Raw genomic sequence first — 20,897 nt, 5'->3', positions numbered from 1 at the left:
TTCAGAAGTGTCACAGACTACCACCATTTAAAACATAGCCTTCAATGTACTGTTAAAAAAGTATATATAACCCAGATGTGACCAAACAGAAAACAATAAAATAAAAAATGATATTGCAAAACTCAAAGATATAAAAGATAGGCCTGGGGAATGGGCGGCAGATAAAGGGGATTTCTGACCCTGGAGCTCACCCTATTACTCGATACCCTGCCTAAGAACGGAATAGCCGCCCCGATAGGGTAGATCCCTTGTCAGGAACCTCCTATATCCCCTAGGATGGCCCTAGTCAAGGGAGAGATCATGCTGACCTTCAGGAAATGGTAATTACTCGCTGCAGCCAATGGCTAGCCTCAACAGTGACCTGTCCCCAAGCAGCACATGACCCAGCATTGATGTGCCGCTTCGGGGCATGTCACTGCTGAGACCAGTCCTTGACTGCAGTGGCCAGAAGTAATCTGGTAGGGACCAGAAGACCTCCGACCAGAGCTGTTGTGAACAGTTCACTATGATTCATCATTTGGTACCATAGGCCACGGGGGCTAGTTGAAAAGGGACCAAATCCTGGAAAAACCCTTTAAGGGGCTAATTATACAGGTACATTCCGGACATATCTTTCTTTATTACTTACACGTGTCTCGGGCTAACTGACCCAAACTCACAGCATCATAAGGATCTATGAAAACAATGTAAACATTTTTAATCCATTTATTCAGAGTTTGCAGAGTGCTGTTGCATTGTGTGTTTGCATCTGTCTTTCCGCCACAGAGATGCGCACCAGCACATTTCTTTTCTTTTATAGGATGTGTTAACTAACTTGTTTTAGCATTGTACATATGTGGGGAACACCCATATTTCTAAAGCTGTTTTCAGTTAGAGCACCGTATCGTTTCCTACACACACAGCTTTGTTCCTGGCTTTTTTGGCCCAAAAACAAATAAAATCATGCATTATCTGTGGCTGGCAGTGTTTGCTTAAAAACACTGCAAAATACCACACAAACTTTCATGCCTCCATAGTGTACCTTGGGACATGTAAATGGTGATCATAGGGAGGAAACTGTATATTCTCGTTAAATCAAGTTATTATAAAGTGGCAAACAACTTAAAGGGCATCGGTCAGCAGATTTGTACCTGTGATACTGGCTGACCTGTTACATATGTGCTTGGCAAAATCACAGAAATATAGTGGCAAATATGGGGGAACTGCTCAAACCCCAAACACTGTAGGGTGTTTCTCATTGGAGGAGCAGTCCCACCGCATGTGGACCGCAGCAAACGACCATCACCAGCAAAAAATGCGTACAATGGAGGATGCCGGCGCGGTCCACATGCACCACAAAGGCATACTACACAAAACGGAGCATTGTGCGGATGAAAATATAATTATATAAATCACAGAAAAAAATGCACCAAACGGATATGCCACTGACTAGGGATCGACTAGGATTGATTTTTTAGGGCCGATACCGATAATTTGTGAACTTTCAGGCCGATAGCCGATAATTTATACCGATATTCTGGGAATTTTCATTTTTTTAAAAAAAATAAAAATTCCCACAAATCTGCTGAAAATTTATGTTTATTGTTAATGTGTATTTTTTTTTTTAAATCTTTCTTTTTCATTTATATTTTGGTGTTTTTATAATTTTTTTTGTAACTTTTTTTTTTTAAGTAACTTTTAGCCCCCTTAGGGACTAGAACCCTTGTCCTATTCACCCTGATAGAGATCTATCAGGGTGAATAGGAGCTCACACTGTCCCTGCTGCTGTGTGCTCTGTGCACACAGCAGCATGGAGCTTATCATGGCAGCCAGGGCTTCAATAGCGTCCTGGCTGCCATGGTAACCGATCGGAGCCCCAGCATTACACTGCTGGGGCTCCGATCGGAGGAGCAAGGGAGAGGGGATCCTGTGGAGGGGCGCACTGCGACTGGGGTGGGGGGCCCTATGCGCCACCACTGCTTAATACTGGGGGGGAGGGGGGGCGCACTGCGCCACCAATGCTTAATACTGGGGGGGGGGGGCTTGGGGGGCGCACTGCGCCACCAATGTCTAATACTGGGGGGCTTGGGGGGGCGCACTGCGCCACCAATGAAGCTTAATTTCATATACAGGAGGCGGGAGCTGCAGGATCACATAGCCGGCTCCCGACCTCTATGAGCAGTAGCTGCGATCCGCGGCACCTGAGGAGTTAACTACCGCAGATCGCAGCTACAGCTCATAGAGGTCGGGAGCCGGCTATGTGATCCTGCAGCTCCCGCCTCCTGTATATGAATGAATGATAGATTAATCTTCATTGGTGGAGCAGTGGCCATAGCTCCTCCCCTCCTCCTGTCCCCTGTCCTCTCATTGGCGGCAGCGGCAGCAGCAGCACAGGGGGAGGAGACACTGCTTCCTTCTCCCCTGTGCTGCTAAGGGGAACACGGAGAGCGCTGTCAGCAGCGCGATCTGTGTTCCCATACACTATCGGAATATCGGCAAAATAGATGCCGATACCGATAGTGTTCAAAATCCTGAATATCGGCCGATAATATCGGTAAATCCGATAATCGGTCGATCCCTACCACTGACTATACTAGCTAGTCATACAAGCAGATATTAAAAGCTGAGACTTTTGCCATGGCTCCGATAAGTTCCTGACAGGAATATATTGGCAAAAGTCTCAGCTTTTAATATCTGCTTGTATGACTAGCTAGTATAGTCAGTGGCATATCCGTTTGGTGCATTTTTTTCTGTGATTTATATAATTATATTTTCATCTGCACAATGCTCCGTTTTGTGTAGGATGCCTTTGTGGTGCATGTGGACCGCGCCAGCATCCTCCATTGTACGCATTTTTTGCTGGGGATGGTCGTTTGCTGCGGTCCACATGCGGTGGGACTGCTCTCCCAATGAAACACGCTACAGTGTTTGGGGTTTGAGCAGTTCCCCCATATTTGCCACTATATTTCTGTGATTTTGTTTTATATGTATTGAATGTGCCTTTACCTGGCATTTAAACATTCTTTTGCACCTGGTAACCTCCATCACACGGTCTGATATGGGTGTGGCTTACAATGCGATTGTGTGGAAGCTTGGCTGTGAGCTGGATTTCATCACCTTCAGACCGTGTTCACACCACAGTTAGCGTAGTGGTAGGACCCTTGCCATGCTGAGAGACCGTGACGTGGTGCATGATGGGCTCCGATATGTTCCTGACAGGAATATATTGGCAAAAGTCTCAGCTTTTAATATCTGCTTGTATGACTAGCTAGTATAGTCAGTGGCATATCCGTTTGGTGCATTTTTTTCTGTGATTTATATGTGCTTGGCAGCTGAAGGCATCTGTGTTGGTCCCATGTTCATATGTGTCTGCATTACTGAGAAAAATTATGTTTCAATATACAGTGGGATACAAAAGTTTGGGCAACCTTGTTAATTGTCATGATTTTCCTGTAAAAATGTCAGTTAAATATATCATATAGGAGACACACACAGTGATATTTGAGAAGTGAAATAAGGTTTATTGGATTTACAGAAAGTGTGCTATAATTGTTTAAACAAAATTAGGCAGGTGCATATATTTGGGCACTGTTGTCATTTTATTGATTCCAAAACCTTTAGAACTAATTATTGGAACCCAAATTGGCTTGGTAAGCTCAGTGACCCCTGACCTATCAATTATGAGAAAGAGTATTTAAGGGGGTCAATTGTAAGTTTCCCTCCTCTTTGAATTTTCTATGAAGAGTAGCAACATGGGGGGGTCTCAAAACAAACTCTAAAATGACCTGAAGACAAAGATTGTTCACCATCATGGTTTAGGGGAAGGATACAGAAAGCTGTCTCAGAGATTTCAGCTGTTTCCACAGTTAGGAACATATTGAGGAAATGGAAGACCACAGGCTCAGTTCAAGTTAAGGCTCGAAGTGGCAGACCAAGAAAAATCTCGGATAGACAGAAGTGCCGCTTGAGGTGGGCTAAAGCACATTTGGACAAGCCAGCTTCATTTTGGAATAAGGTGCTGTGGACTGATGAAACTAAAATTGAGTTATTTGGCCATAACAAGGGGTGTTATGCATGGAGGAAAAAGAACACAGCATTCCAAGAAAAACACCTGCTACCTACAGTAAAATATGGTGGTGGTTCCATCATGATGTGGGGCTGTGTGGCCAGTGCAGGGACTGGGAATCTTGTCAAAGTTGAGGGACACATGGATTCCACTCAGTATCAGCAGATTCTGGAGACCAATGTCCAGGAATCAGTGACAAAGCTGAAGCTGCGCTGGGGCTGGATCTTTCAACAAGACAACGACCCTAAACACTGCTCAAAATCCACTAAGGCATTTATGCAGAGGAACAAGTACAACGTTCTGGAATGGCCATCTCAGTCCCCAGACTTGAATATAATTGAAAATCTGTGGTGTGACTTAAAGAGAGCTGTCCATGCTCGGAAGCCATCAAACTTGAATGAACTAAAGATGTTTTGTAAAGAGGAATGGTCCAAAATACCTTCAACCAGAATCCAGACTCTCATTGGAACCTACAGGAAGCGTTTAGAGGCTGTAATTTCTGCAAAAGGAGGATCTACTAAATATTGATTTCATTTCTTTTTTGTGGTGCCCAAATTTATGCACCTTCCTAATTTTGTTTAAACAATTATAGCACAACTTTCTGTAAATCCAATAAAATTCATTTCACTTCTCAAATATCACTGTGTGTCTCCTATATGATATATTTAACTGACATTTTTTTTATCGTAACAACCAACGATTTATACAGGAAAATCATGATGATTGACAAGGTTGCCCAAACTTTCGCATCCCACTGTATGCAAATGAGCCTCTAGGAGCAATGGGGGCGTTACCGTTACACTTAGAGACTTGGCTCTCAACATGTGAACATGGGACCAACACAGATGCCTTCCTAATATGTAAATTTATGGATACTGTATAATTGACCATTTTGCGACATCCATTGTACATGTACAATAAAAGTTGAGTCTTTTAAAGATGGTGGCTGCTCTGGAGCTGAGGGGGCACCATAGCTGGCAGGTGCTGCTGTTTTACACAGCAGACATCTGTTGGCAGTGGAGCGATCACACACATTTAACTGCTCAGGTGCTGTGGTCAATTGCAAGCATGGCATTTGAGAGGTCATTTGAAGGGAGGGAGCCTGCGCCTTTGCCCCACCCACCCCACCCTTCTCCACAACATGAATAAAAAGTGACCAAAAATGTCATACATATCCCAAAATGGTATCAATAAATACTACAGCTTACCCACAGATGAGAATATAAAAAACTTTATTTTTTTTTAAAGAATGGTATCACAATCGTACTATCCCTGTCACAGCCCATACGTTGTATATTGGCTTTGCTTGGTATTGGAGGCCAGGATGGACTGAGCTGCACATGGGCCCGTGTGACCAACATGATTGCACTGGCTTAGGAAGATGCTACCAGTGCTGGTGCCGGGAGTCGCACCCCTACTGGTCAGATATGGATGACCTATCCTAAGTTAGTCACAGAACTAACTTAGAATCCCCTGTTCTCTGTCCCAGAACTGGTGGGGATTTTGCATCAAATTTCTGTGAGTTCTGACTGTCATGGCGTGAGGTCGCATGTTAGTTCAGCTCCGCTATCATCCTGAGTTTATCCTGTTAATCTGACCGCTCGGTTCCTGTTTTTCTGCCAGGGACCCCCTGCGGTATTCAATATCCGGACTGGCTACCGGCAGCCCATCTATCTGCCCTGCGGTTGTGACTATTGCTGCCCGTCGGGTCCCCTGAGTGCGGCCTACCTACGGCGAGACACCCCGGACGGAGGTCCTCTCGGTGAGAGCGGGAGGTCACTTTATGGGCCGAAAAACGGGCACCCCAGGCCCAGCTAACCAGCCTAAATTGATGCTGGACAATATGAGCCAAACGGAGGATAGGGAGGTTGGGGCCTCCTCTGCACAATCGCAGGTGGACCTGGCGAAAGTTATGGCGGCTATTACTAACTGTCAGACGGCGCTTACTGTCAAGATTGACCATGTGCAGGCTGATCTCACTCTCCTCAGGCATGACATTGACAAGATACGAGAGAGAACTACTGAGGTATAGAGGCGGCTAGGTGATGTGGAAGACAGAGCTCAGCGGGAAGATTCTGCGATTAACGCCCTACAGAACCAGGTCAAGACCCTGATGGCGAAAGTAGAGGATGCAGAGAACCGCAATAGACGGAACAATGTCCGCATTATGGGGCTACCTGAAAAGGCGGAAGGTACCACACCTGAGGAATTTGCGGAGGCCCTTATTAAACAAGTCCTGGACCCGATAAACCTCTCAGGGACTTTTGCAGTTGAACGGGCCCACAGGATTCCCACCCGCCCTCTGACTCCGGGGGCCCCACCTCGTCCTTTCATCTTCAAGGTCCTGAATTATAGGGATCGGGATGCTGTGCTTGCGGTGGCCCGACGTTTAAAGGACATTCATTTTGACAACACCCGGATCACCTTTTACCCGGACTTGTCTACAGAAGTGCAGAAGCAACGCAGACAGTTCACGGCGGTGAGGACCCGGCCTTGGGAGAAGGGACTTATCTATGCCATGATGTATCCGGCACGGCTCAGAGTGCAAGACGGAGAGCTGGTGAAATTCTTCGCTACCCCTGAAGAGGCTTCGGACTGGCTTGACCGCAGGGGTTTAGTATAATGGGACTTATGTGCTGGGGGTCTCAGCATATACTGTAGATGTCTTTACTGTAAGATGGAGCTGAATGTGTGAAGGTTAGGTAATCTGCTATCTGGGTTAGGTTCAGGGGTTTACCTAGAATAGTGGGTTGGGCAAGGGTCTTCGTCCCTATTTCCACTAGTGAGACAAGTGGGGGGGGGGGGTATTTAGGCTTGGATATGTTGGGGTCATCTGGGCAGGGAGGGGGGTTGGGTCCGATGTTCTGGGCATATTGGGAGTTTCTCGGTTTGAATGTGAAGAGTGGGTATGATTGTGTGAATGCTTGGCTTGGGTGGTGCGGTTTCTTTTGGAGATATGCTTTTAACAAGCTGCCACGATGACGCTCTGTCGTTTTGTCTCCTGGAATGTCAGAGGCCTTAATGACAAACTTAAGAGATCTCTGGTCTTTAATTTCCTACGTAATCACAACCCGGACGTACTGATATTGCAGGAGACACATCTGCAGGGGCGGAAAATCCTGGCGCTACGGAGACCCTGGGTTGGTGCGGCCTACCATGCTGTTTATAGCTCTAGAGCCAGAGGTGTATCAATTCTGGTTGCCAAATCCCTTCCCTTCCGGTCGCACTCGGTATACACCGATACGATGGGGCGCTTTGTGGTCCTTCACGCTGCAATCAGAGGCATTGACTACCTGGTGGTAGGTGTTTATGTTCCCCCCCCCCCCTTTCGAAGGGAGATACTGGACGAGATTATGAAACCTTTAGCATCCATGCCCCCAGTGCCTCTGATTGTGCTTGGGGACTATAATGCTGTCTTAGATCGATCATTGGACCGGCTTCGTCCTGCTGATACTCATAATGATGCACTAAGTTCCTGGGCAGATGTATTCGCATTAACAGAGGGCTGGAGATATTTACATCCGGGGATACGTCAATACTCCTGTTATTCGGCCTCTCATGCGGCACTCTCTCGGATTGACTTAGTATTCCTCAGTAGAGATCTGTTACCCTCATTGGCGGTTGCTGACTATTTGCCAAGGGGCATTTCTGACCATGCTCCCTTATTGGTAATTCTGAGACAACCCCTAGCACTGACTAAAAGAATAAGGAGGCTTAATAGTAAATGGCTGGAGGTCCTGCCTGTAGTTTGGGCGGCGCAGCAAGGTATGAAAGACTACTGGGAATTTAATGAGGGCTCAACTAACCCATCAGTGGAGTGGGAGGCCTTTAAAGTGGTACTGCGTGGTACCTTGATTCAGGCGATAGCTACGCATAGGAAAGAACTGAGTGCTACTAGGGTCAAGTTGGAGGAAGAGGTGGTAGAGACAGAGCAGGCTTACACTGTAGACCCGAATGTAGAGAACCGTAGGTTGTGGGATGAGGCACCGAGGAAGCTCACTTTACATCTAACAGAGTATACCCAGAAGAAGTTACTGTATCAAAGGCACTTAGTTTTTGCTGATGGGGACAAGAATGGGAGTGCCTTGGCTTTTCTGGCCAGGATTGAGGTGCCACAGACGGTAGTCCCACACATTACCTGTGGCGATGGCTCGAAAGTATATCGGCCCGGGGAGATCTGCGAGCAATTCGCCCAATTCTATGCAGACCTATATAGCTCTAGGCTCAGCTTGACCCCGGGTGAGATCCGATCCTTCCTTCAAATCATCCCCCTTACACCCTTGGCCAAGACAGATAGCGCGTACTTAGGAGGACTTATTGACAAAGGGGAGATTAAAGCCGCGATAGGGGCTATGGCAGTAGGGAAATCACCTGGTCCGGATGGCTTCCCGGTTGAATGGTATGGACTGGATGCTGATTTGCATTCTACGCGTTTACTGAAACTGTTCACTTACGCCTATGAATCCGGTGGGTTGCCCCCATCATTTGGTGAGGCCACCATTGTGGTAATTCATAAAGCTGGGAAGCTTCCGGACCACTGTGCGTCGTATAGACCGATTTCCCTACTGAACACTGACGCAAAAATATTGGCCAAAATTTTGGCCAGAAGACTTAGTGGGGTAGTATTGTCCATCATCGACCCGGACCAGTCAGGCTTTATGCCTGGGAAGACGACGGATATCAATCTTAGGAGACTATACACTAACTTGCAGGTCAGGCATGATAACGCGGGATCGAGGGTCCTGGCATCTCTCGATAATGAGAAAGCCTTTGACTCGGTAGAGTGGTGCTTTATTTGGGAGACGATATCCCGCCTTCATTTCCCCCCCTCCTTTATTAAATGGGTCCAGCTGTTATATCAGGCGCCTATGGCACGCATCCGAGTGAATGGTGTGACTTCTCGACCTTTCCGGTTGTATAGGGGCACCAGACAGGGTTGTCCTCTGTCACCATTGTTGTTTGCCCTGATAATGGAACCCCTCACGCAACTAATCAATAATAGCTCCTTGATGGAGGGATGGACGATAGCCGGGGTACAGGAGAAGGTGTCGCTGTACGCGGATGACCTGTTGGTGTACTTGGCTGACCTTAGAAACTCTGTTAGAAGTGGTGAATGGATATGGTAGGTACTCAGGACTACGAGTGAATTGGGCTAAATCCAGTCTATGCATAGTGGATGTGGAGGATGGGATAGACGTCTCACCAGTGTCCCCTCTGAAGGTTGTAGACAGCTTCTTATATTTAGGGATTCATATTCATAGAGATCCTCGGCAGTTCTGTCACCTGAATTTGAGGCCCACTATGAAATATGTCACGCGCAAGTTGGAAGCCTGGGAAAATCTCCCCCTAACTCTAGTAGGCAGAATTAACATTGTTAAAATGGTGTTGTTACCTAAGCTATTATATGTGTATAGAGCGGCCCCAGTGAGGATTCCTAAAGCCCATTTCGATACTCTAGACAAAGTCATGACCCAATTCCTGTGGTGTAACAGGACCCCAAGAATTGCAAGAAAGACACTGAAAGCCTCCTACCCGCAGGGGGGTTTGCAACTCCCGGATATGTATGTTTATTATATAGCGACTCGCTTGATGTATGCATCCTGGTGGATCAGGGCGGATGCCAACAATCCGGCAGTGGTGTTAGAGGCGGCGCTAGTAGGGTCGTATGAGGCCCTGACAAATCTGGTATATAGGGGAGGCGGAGCCCTGGACACCAAGAACAACACGGAGGCTATGGTGACGGTTCTGGAGGCGTGGGAGAGATTTGTGGACACACGTATGGTTAGCCAAACGGGAGAAACCTGGTCCCCGTATATCCCACTGTTGCGTAATAAGCACCTCCCCGAGCTCTTTTACCTATCAGACTTAGAATTTTGGCCACGGAAAGGTCTGAAGTATCTAACACAGCTGTTCCAGGACGGGGTTTTCCGCTCCTTCGAGAGTGTGCGTGCAGACTTCCTGCTACCCCACACGAGTTTTTTACCGCTTCCTCCAGTTGAGACATGCATGTGAAAAGCAGTTTCAGTCCTTAGCCCTGAATTTAGAGTGTGGCCCACTGGAATCTATAGCCAGGAGAGAGAAACTGCACAAGCCAATTTCCTCCTTTTATGTTGAAATTATTAAGATGCAGGAGTCCCCTATCCAGCGATCATTTGTTAAATGGTCGGTGGATATCCCAGAGTTGGAAGATTCTCACTTGGAGGAATGGCGTCTGGGGTGGAGGAAGTCTGTTATAAGCGCTCGGGATCAGCTCATTCAAATTAAATGGATGCACAGGGTGTATCTGACCCCGATGCGTCTTTACCAGATGCGGCAATTACCGACCCCTGGGTGTGACAGATGTGGGGAAGTTAGGGGATCCTTCTTTCACATGGTGTGGCGGTGTCCAATAATCCAGATATACTGGAAAGGGGTATGCGATTTCATTAATGTCAAACTGGGGCTGCCAGGGATTTGTGATCCAGTGGTGTGTGTCATGGGGCTAGTCTCTGATGCGACGGCATTCAAATATAGTAGAGCACTGTTACGTCTGTTAATGTATTATGGGAGGATGAACATACTGCTGAACTGGAAACCGCCAAAGTGTCCTACGGTGGTACAGTGGGTGCACCTTATAAATAACGACCTGCAGATGTGCAAATTAACGTATGAAGCCAGGGGAGTGCCTGATCGCTTTGACAAAATCTGGGGCTTGTGGGTACAAGCAGGGGGCACAGTTTGAGGCTTGTTGGTACTTGAGACTGCACCACCCATGTGTGTGTATGTGAGTGCGGATGGGTGTGAGTGAGTGTGGTATTGCCTTTCTAATGACAACAAGATACTGTACTACAACTATGTTTTTGTTCCCTACTGTCATGTAATATGATAATGATGGACTCGTTGAACTTGCTCATGCGAGTGACTGTGTCAGACTGAACTGTTTTCCCTTGGGATTGTTGTAATAACTTGAAAAGTGTTAAATAAACGCTATAAAAAAAAATAATTCTGTGAGTTTGCAAAGGTTGAAATCTGCAATCAATCTACAATCAAACTGCACATTTCTGCAACTGAAAATCAGTTGGGGTTGTTTTGGCAGCTCCTACACGCTATATGCAAGTCCTGTATAGATGAATGGAACAGCTGCAGAAATGTCTTCATGTGTGAATATTTATTTATGCACTTATATAGCGCTACTATATTCCATAGCACTTTACAGACATTATCATCACTTACTGTCCCCAATGGGGCTCACAAGGTCCCTATCAGTATGTCTTTGGAGTGTGGGAGGAAACCGGAGTATCCAGAGGAAACCCAGAGAGAACATACTAATTACATGTCCTTGGTAGGATTCAAACCTAGGACCCCAGCACCGCTATGCACCAATGCTAACCACGGAGCCACCGTGCTGCCCAAATATACCCTTAGATTGTAACTACTGAGTGACTGGTTGTGACCAGTGTTGCATCACAATGGGGGGAGATTCATCAAAACTGTGTAAAGGAAAACTGGCTTCATTGCCAACAACAACCAATCAGATTCCACCTTTCAGAGCTCCTTTGGAAAATGAAAGGTGGAATTCTATGGGCAACAAAGCCAGTTTTCCATGACACCAGTTTTGATAAATCTTCCCCAAATAGTTTTTCCATGATTCAGCACAATTTTGCATCTCAAAGCATCCCTGTATACTGTATGCATAAGTTAGGCAGAGTCTAAAATTATTGGCGTGGGTGTATGAATCCTGGCTATTGGCTAATAATTATACAACATAAACTCAGACTAGACAGTCTGAGAATCTGCCATACTTATCACAATGGCTCATGCTACATGATAAATGTGGCACATATTTTATGACAACATTTTGGCGCCAGTTTGCATTCTAAGCCACTCCCCATTTCTGCTCAACCACTACAGTAAGCGCTATGGCCTCCTCACGGCATACCAAGCACAGCGCCATACGTTATATAGTGGTTGTGCTTGGCATTGCAGCCTAGGCCCATTTACTTGAATTGGACTGAGCTAGACATAGACCAGGTGACCAATGAACATGACATCACTGGCCTAGTCAGGGGCTGCAGCATTCACCAGAGCATCATGGCCTGTTCAAACAGCTGATCAGCAGGGGTACTGTAGTATTCATATCCACATTGTGCTCTGGGAAATCCCTTTTAAATGAAATATAGATGTCTTTTGATGGTAGCTTGGAATAAATTATAAATGTTCTTATAAGTTATCAGGATCAGGATGAAGGTGAGCACCACCCAACCAACCATAACGGCTCACTCGTCTTGTCAACTGTACTGAAAAATAAATCAGATTTCCTGCTCCGTACTATTGCAAGAATAATTGTGCGGCTAATTGTAGAATAAAAATGCTAATAGAGAAATGTTGGCTATATGGCAGTCTCTGTTACTCTCTGTAATAAAGTGGGACCTATTACACCAATCTCTGTTTCTCATTAGGGGCTAGAGGGGTGCTGAGAAGACACATTATAAACTGCACACGGGAGCGCTACTACAGACTTTGCACTGGGGTCCAGGAGCTTCAAATTACTGTAGTCCCCTGTATTTAGTTGACAGAGGTTTCCAGGGGACTGCCTCCCGTGCCTCAGAAGAATGATTATCCATATCACTCAGCGTCTCAGGACATGGGCTGCTCAGTTTCTGATATTATGTAATGAAATGTATTGCTTTCTTGTTTTTACAGTTGTCGAAGCGTTTTTCCTAAATTCTGAGAAGGAGCAGTATCTAGAAGTCGAACTTGGCCCGTAAGTTTATTTTTTTGTACTTCTGACTATGCGATGCAGTCTGTGTCAGTGAGTTGTCCCCATCCACGTTCTACAAATCTCCATTGTTAAAGCACGTATTCACGAGAGGTGGTAATGTGGCGGCACAGCCATATGTCATTTATATACTTTATAGTTAGTTACCACAGTTCAGTAATGCTGCACCTCTGTCCTACATCTTCCTTCCTTTACTGTGGAATCCTTGTTGTTACATCTGTGTATGGCTCCCATTCCTGGGAGTACATCCATCATTTAAGGACATTAGTTGTACCTCCCGTAACAGTGAGTAATAAGCATTAGTCAGTTCTAAAGAAGGAAATTTTTCAGTGCTTTTATATAACTTCAAGGGGTAGAGAAAGTTAATACAAGACACTTACTAATGTATTGTTATTACCCATATTGCCTCCTTTGCTGGCTGGATTCATTTTTTCATCACATTATACACTGCTCGTTTCCATGGTTAGGACCACCCCACAATCCATCAGTGGTGGTCGTGCTTGTACGCTACAGAAAAAGATATCGGCCCCTCTATTGGCCAGGGCTGTGGGAGTCCTGTCCTGGCCACGTCGTATCTGTGCTGCAGTGGTGTTCGTAACCCCTGGATACGAGCAGTAAATAATGAGATGGAAAAATGAATCAATCCAAGAAATGAGGCAATATGGACTATCATAATACATTAGTGAGACAACCCCTTTAACCAGTAAGAACGTAGTAAGGTCTGGGCTATTTATCTCCTTAGTGACCAGGCACATTTTCCTTTTTTTAAGTACATGCAGCTACAAAAGCTAGAACTTTTATTTGTTCAGTTATTTAAAAACTTTTTTGGTCTTTTTTCTTGTGATGCACAGATTTTATATTTTAATATTTTTTAACTTATGTTCCCTTTCCAGCCTTTAAGATATAGGGGACATTAGGGGATATATAATTTACGGACACTGGGTGTGGTGCTAGAAGCTGCAGTGTGGGCTAGTGGTTGTGTTTTTTTTACACCTTGTGCCTACCCATTAAGGTGAAAGTCCTTTGGAGGGCATTTAACATTTAACATGAGGAATGCAGCCCTTTGGTAAGTACTGCAGAGCTGATTTAGGTGTGCTAAGACCTAGCAACTCCTGCAGTTAGACTACTTTCACACTAGCATTTTTTGCTGATCCGTCATGGATCTGCAAAAGCGCTTCCGTTACAATATTACAACCGCATGCGTCTGTCATGAACAGATCCGGTTGTATTATGTCTTCTATAGCCAAGACGGATTCCTCCTGAACACCATTGAAAGTCAATGGGGGACGGATCCGTTTTTAATTTTGTCAGAGAAAACGGATCCGTCCCCATTGCTTGCAGCGTTATTCTGTCCGCGATGGGGACGCAGCCAAACAGAACGGAATGCATTCTGGTGCACTCCGTTTTGTTCAGTTCAGTTTTGTCCCCATTGACAATGAATGGGGACAAAACTGAAGCGTTTTCTTCCGCTATTGAGATCCTATGACGGATTTGGATTTTGTGTAAATTTGTGTTCAAGAAGTCATACAAAATAAGTATTGTCATTTCAGCAGATTTGTACCTATGTCACTGGCTGATCTGTTACAAGTGCGCTTGGCAGCTGAAGACATCTGTGTTGGTCCTATGTCCATATGTGCCCCCATTCCTAAGAAAAATTATGTTTTAATATATGCAAATGAGCCTTTAGGAGCAACGTGGGCGTTACCATTACACCTAGAGGGTGTGCTCTCTCTGCAACTGCCACACCCTCTGCACTTTGATTTACAGGGACAGGCAGAGAAAACATAATCATGCCTGTCCTTGTGAATAGAGAGGTGAGACTCTAGGAGTCATGACAACACCCCCATTGCTCCTAGAGGCTCATCTCCATATATTAAAACTTATTTTTTCTCAGTAATGCAGACACATATGAACATGGCACCAACACAGATGCCTTCAGCTGCCAGGTGCACATGTAACAGGTGATATAAGTGTATAGGTAATAACTAGATGACCTGTAGAGCTGCAGCGAGGGGAAGTTTGAATGGTGCGATAGGGAGACTTCGCCATGAAATCTGCACGCTTAGTGGAACAGATTCAGAGGCTGAAGAGTCGAGATGCCCATATAAATAGGGCTGGCCCCAGCAGGAACCGATTAAGCTGATCATCGCGGGAAATCACAAAAACATGCAATAGTGATACCTGGAACAACGATCAATATTTCCTAATACATGATTATAAAATGCAAAGTATATGTGAGGGACAGAAGATGTGAAAATACATCAGAGGGGCACCCGTGGTGTATTTTAAGATAAAGTACTAGATGTATAGAAATGCAAATATATTGACATCAATGGTCACATAGAAAGTGTGTAGTGCAAAACAAAGTTTGCCATAAAAGTATGATACCGCCACATGTGCAAAAGAAGATCAGCAGCAAACGAACAGGACACCCATTGAGGTTATCCCTGAAGTGAACGAAAGAGCAGGCGGCCTACAATACAAAAACATTAATGTCAGAGCAATGTTTTTGTCTCACTTTTTGATCATCTCAATCGCCTCATATATAGCACTAGGGGACAAGGTGCTAAGTTGGAATATCTAAAAGGATTCCCTATTTATTTGTTTCTTAAACCTACAAGGTAATGACTCAGGGATGTGATCAATGACAATTAGGGCAGATAGTCAGGATTTTTATCGTGCACCTGGGAAATATGTGTAAGGAGGCCCTTTCTAATATCATATCGATGTTTATTCAACCTGATGGGCTGTATGGTACGGCCAATATGCCGCACATTGCTCTATAGAAAGAAGAAAAAAGTAGTAGTGCCATCCAAGATGGCATTGCAACAGGCAAACAGGGGACCATTGCACTTAAAACTTCCAACTGGCCCACTAGAGGGCTGAGGGGACGAGATGGATAAAGTCCTAAGTGCACTCGGGACCAAAGTTCCTTATAGATTCTATGCTCTTCTGAACACAGTCCCAGGTGTAACAGGTAACACATTTTTTAAAACCGGATTGCTGATCAGGATCGGCCAATGCTTACAGAATATGCCTTTTATCTCCTTATGAGATACATTATAAGTGGTTAGAAATCTACATTGAAAGTCGGAGGATGCGTTAACACGCTTAGGAGTCAGACATTCCGCTTGAGATCGGGAATTGGTTTTATTAAAAGCAGACTGCACAATGCTTTTAGGATACCCTTGTCCAGGAAGCGTCTTTTAACAATGGCTGCCTGTGTAGTCAGAATCACGGGTACAGTAGTTCCGACGGATTCTCTGAAACTGCCCTTATGGCGCATTCTTTAAACAGGGAGTAAAATGTCCACTATTGTACTGGATATAACTATTCACAGCCACACTTTTTAAGTGTATACGCATGATGATGTCATTAGTGGGCCCTTCAAGATCTAAAAATTCAGTAGACAGGGAAGAAAATGTAGGTGTGAAAACTAGTGTTGAGCGAACTTGTGTTTCAAGTTCAGTGTACAAGGTTTGGGTTATCCAAGAATTCCGTTATGGATTTCCCTACCACGGACCATAACTTGAAAACCAATCCCCAGTCATTATTGTTAGGATATTGCATATTGGATTTTCATATGTTCTGTCCCTCACATATATTTAGCATTTTATAATCATGTATTAGGAAATTGTAATATATCTCTGAATGTAAAATAAATATGTATGAAAAATATCAAACTGATTTAGTAATCCTCTCCAAATATAGTGGTCCACCCGGAGGACTCATCACCAGGATTCAACAAGAGTTATATAAAAGAATGAATAATGCGATTTATTTTCAGTCTTCATAAAAGTTGATTATTTACAAAAATAGTTTAGGAAGTCTTAATCTGTTGTCCATGGGTGAATATGAATGTCCTTAAAGTTTTCTTTCTGAAGGGGAGGAATTCCTTCTCAGGCTCCATGTGTGTCTTCAATTATGTTCAGCAGCAACCAGCCCAACACAGTGAGTAAGAAGACGACCCCCTTGTCTGTCTCTGTCAATCATGTATGCCATAGATACAGGCTTGTCTTACTAATGTATGGGCTTATACATTGTCATATATGATAGACTTCAAATATAGTCAAATATAGGTCTTGACGTTCCCATACAAACCTCCCATTGCCAAGTGTATTACTATAGATGGTGTCAGTGTGTAGTGTAATACATCCTTTATATTAAATACCAATTAATATTATATCACATATTATTTAGCAGAAATATGAATTGCTATTCCAGATATCACTATTTCCCCGCGATGATCAGCTTAATCAGTTTCTGCTGTGGTCAGCATTATTTATATGTGCATCTGTACCTTGACTCTTTAGCCTGATGAAGGTGGTGGCCCACCACTGAAACGCGTAGCTAGCATCTATATTTTATTTGTTTTTATTGTACTTTTTAATTAATATTTTTTAATGAAGATAGGCTGAGTTCACACTTCAGTTATTGTCAGTTATTTCTATCAGTTATTGTGAGCCAAAACCAGGTTTGGGTCAAAAACACAGAAGAGGTGCAGATCTTTCCCTTACACCTGATCTCTGAGTAGGCTTCACTACTGGTTTTGGCTCACAATAACTGATGGAAATAACTGACCACATAACTGAAGTGTGAACTGGGCCTTAGCAGTGCAGCACGCTTTTGTTTTTTATCCTCCGCTCCTTGCGCTCAGCCTCTTTCACTGACTATTCCGCACCTCATCTAATGCTTCCGGCTAACAAGTGCAGCAGCCTGGTGATTCTCCCGCCCGGGGGAGACATCTCTGTTATCGAGTGTTCTTCCTGGTTTGCACAACATTCTATGGTAAGGGACCTCCACCCCTAGTTCCGTCTGGGGTCCTTATGGTATTTCAGAAGGGAGTGCCCATGTCATCATTGTTTTTACAAATGTATCAAGAGGCACAGGCCTCCTAATAAAAGTGTCTGTTTGTCCGAAAATCAAATCTACACCGGGTGTGAGCTGGCATAGATTTAAAGGGCCTCTGTCACCCCGCTAAACCTTTTTTTTTTTTGCTTACTTATAATCCCTAAACTGCGATTTATGCCTACATAATCTAATTAATCATTTTGGTCCAGTAGATTTTGTTTAAAACTTGCAGCCGCATCCTCCGATCCTAAAGACGCCCCCTCCACATGTTGATTGACAGGGCCAGGGAATGGAATCGTTTTCTGCTGGCCCTGCCTGTTTGCATTCAAAATCTGGCGCCTGCGCCGTGGCCGTACCTGTCTTCAATCGGCGCAGGCGCACTGAGAGGCGGCCGCTTGCTCGGCCGCTCCATCCTCAATGCGCCTGCGCCGATGACGTCACATCTACACCCGGCGCAGGCGCATTGAGGATGGAGCGGCCGAGCGAGCGTCCGCCTCTCAGTGCGCCTGCGCGGATTGAAGACAGGTACGGCGCAGGCACGAGATTTTGAATGCAAACAGGGCCAGCAGAGAACGATCCCGTTCCCTGGCCCTGTCAATCAACATGCGGAGGGGGCGTCTTTAGGATCGGAGGATGCAGCTGCTACCAGCAAGTAGCCGCCCTACTTGCTGGTAGCAAGGTAATTTGCATATTTTAAAAGCACATTTTAAACAAAATCTACTGGACCAAAATGATTAATTAGATTATGTAGGCAGTGTAGGGATTATAAATAAGCATAAAAAAAAAGAAGGTTTAGTGGGGTGACAGAAGCCCTTTAAACTATATAGATGCTGACATGGAAAATTAAAAATAACCACCTAAAATTCTGTAAAAATAAGTTTAACATAAAAACATGATGATCTAAATGATAGGTCATTTTCTGATGACACATTTCCTTTAATTTTGGCTGTTTTGAGCACATTCATAAAAATGGCACATCAACATCGCTTATTGCACCTTTAGTTGTGGGGTAGAACCGAGTATTGCAAAAAAAAAGAAGGGGGTGGAGGGCAGCAGACTACTGTATATAGAGTCAATGAAAAAATGTTCCATCAAGCGTGAGTAAGTTTAAAGGGGCTCAACGGAAACGGATAAAATAAAATTACTGAAAATACTTAAATTTTACTTTCTAATATGTAACACACCCGGATTAAAGGGGTTGTCCGGGTTCAGAGCTGAACCCGGACATACTCTTATTTTCACCCAGACAGCCCCCCTGATGTTGGCATCGGAGCATCTCATGCTCCGATGCGCTCCCATGCCCTGTGCTAAATCGCGCAGGCCACGGGCTCTTTTGTTTTCAATAACACACTGCCGGGCGGAAACTTCCCCCCGGCAGTGTGTTCGGTGACGTCACCAGCTCTGATGGGCTGGCTTTAGCGCTGCCCTAGCCATTTTACTGGCTAGGGCAGCGATAAATCCCGCCCATGAGTGCAAGTGACGTCACCAGGGTTCCTGGCAGCCCCATGGAGATCTCCAAAAAAATCACCGGATCTCCAAAAAATGCCTTTGCCCTGCGCGATTTTGCGCAGGGCAAAGGCGAGCGTCAGAGCATGAACCGCTCCGATGCTCATGCCAGGGGGGCTGCCTGGATGAAAATGGAGGGATGTCCTGGTTTAGCTCTGAAGCCGGACAACCCCTTTAATTCTCTAACTTATAGGGGAGTTTTACGTATTTCTTCTTCTTCAGTGACAAAGTGCCTCCACCTAAGTCTTGATAGGAGCCTGTGATACCGCAGGAGGCTTTATCTCTTCTGCCAGGGATTGACTCAGGAAACCCCTGCCCAGCTCGATACTCACAATACACTATAAGATAATATGCTCACAAAGAAATGTTAAATGAAACTACAGTATATACAATTTAATGTTTGGATAGTAAACAATATGGGATTTTGGTAAAGTTACAAGTTAACAATGAAAAAAGAAATCATTATTATATTACAGCATATCATTTTTCTCCCCCCTAAGGTGAGACGATCATAAATAGAGTTGAGCGAACACCTGGATGTTCGGGTTCGAGAAGTTCGGCCGAACATCCCGGAAATGTTCGGGTTCGGGATCCGAACCCGATCCGAACTTCGTCCCGAACCCGAACCCCATTGAAGTCAATGGGGACCCGAACTTTTCGGCACTAAAACGGCTGTAAAACAGCCCAGGAAAGGGCTAGAGGGCTGCAAAAGGCAGCAACATGTAGGTAAATCCCCTGCAAACAAATGTGGATAGGGAAATTAATTAAAATAAAAATTAAATAAATAAAAATTAACCAAAATCAATTGGAGAGAGGTTCCATAGCAGAGAATCTGGCTTCCCGTCACCCACCACTGGAACAGTCCATTCTCAGATATTTAGGCCCCGGCACCCAGGCAGAGGAGAGAGGTCCCGTAACAGAGAATCTGTCTTCATGTCAGCAGAGAATTAGTCTGCATGTCATAGCAGAGAATGAGGCTTCACGTCAGCCACCACTGCAACAGTCCATTGGCATATATTTAGGCCTAGCACACAGGCAGAGCAGAGAGGTCCCGTAACAGACGATCTGGCTTCATGTCAGCAGAGAATCAGTCTGCATGTCATAGCAGAGAATCAGGCTTCACGTCAGCCACCACTGCAACAGTCCATTGTCATAAATTTAGGCCCAGCACCCAGGCAGAGGAGAGAGGTCCCGTAACAGACAATCTGGCTTCATGTCAGCAGAGAATTAGTCTGCATGTCATAGCAGAGAATCAGGCTTCATGTCAGCCACCACTGCAACAGTCCATTGGCATATATTTAGGCCTAGCACACAGGCAGAGGAGAGGTTCATTCAACTTTGGGTAGCATCGCAATATAATGGTAAAATGAAAATAAAAATAGGATTGAATGAGGAAGTGCCCTGGAGTCCAATAATATATGGTTATGGGGAGGTAGTTAATGTCTAATCTGGACAAGGGACGGACAGGTCCTGTGGGATCCATGCCTGGTTCATTTTTATGAACGTCAGCTTGTCCACATTGGCTGTAGACAGGCGGCTGCGTTTGTCTGTAATGACGCCCCCTGCCGTGCTGAATACACGTTCAGACAAAACGCTGGCTGCCGGGCAGGCCAGCACCTCCAAGGCATAAAAGGCTAGCTCTGGCCACGTGGACAATTTAGAGACCCAGAAGTTGAATGGGGCCGAACCATCAGTCAGTACGTGGAGGGGTGTGCACACGTACTGTTCCACCATGTT

At 45.0% G+C, this 20,897-nt stretch overlaps 1 protein-coding gene across 3 annotated transcripts in view; it reads left to right on the top strand.

Annotated features, from left to right (window-relative positions):
* Positions 1-20,897, top strand: part of LOC122943330 (UPF0462 protein C4orf33 homolog) — a 158,558-nt gene that overhangs the window by 111,732 nt on the left and 25,929 nt on the right. For all 3 annotated transcript variants that reach the window (XM_044300991.1, XM_044301007.1, XM_044300998.1), the window contains one exon: positions 12,728-12,788. In XM_044300991.1, the coding sequence (XP_044156926.1) occupies positions 12,728-12,788 (61 nt within the window). The remainder of the gene's footprint in view (positions 1-12,727; positions 12,789-20,897) is intronic.

This window comes from Bufo gargarizans, chromosome 1, assembly GCF_014858855.1.
Source record: "Bufo gargarizans isolate SCDJY-AF-19 chromosome 1, ASM1485885v1, whole genome shotgun sequence".
NCBI classification, from domain to species: Eukaryota; Metazoa; Chordata; class Amphibia; order Anura; family Bufonidae; genus Bufo; species Bufo gargarizans.
This window is presented reverse-complemented; position numbering and strand designations above follow the sequence as displayed.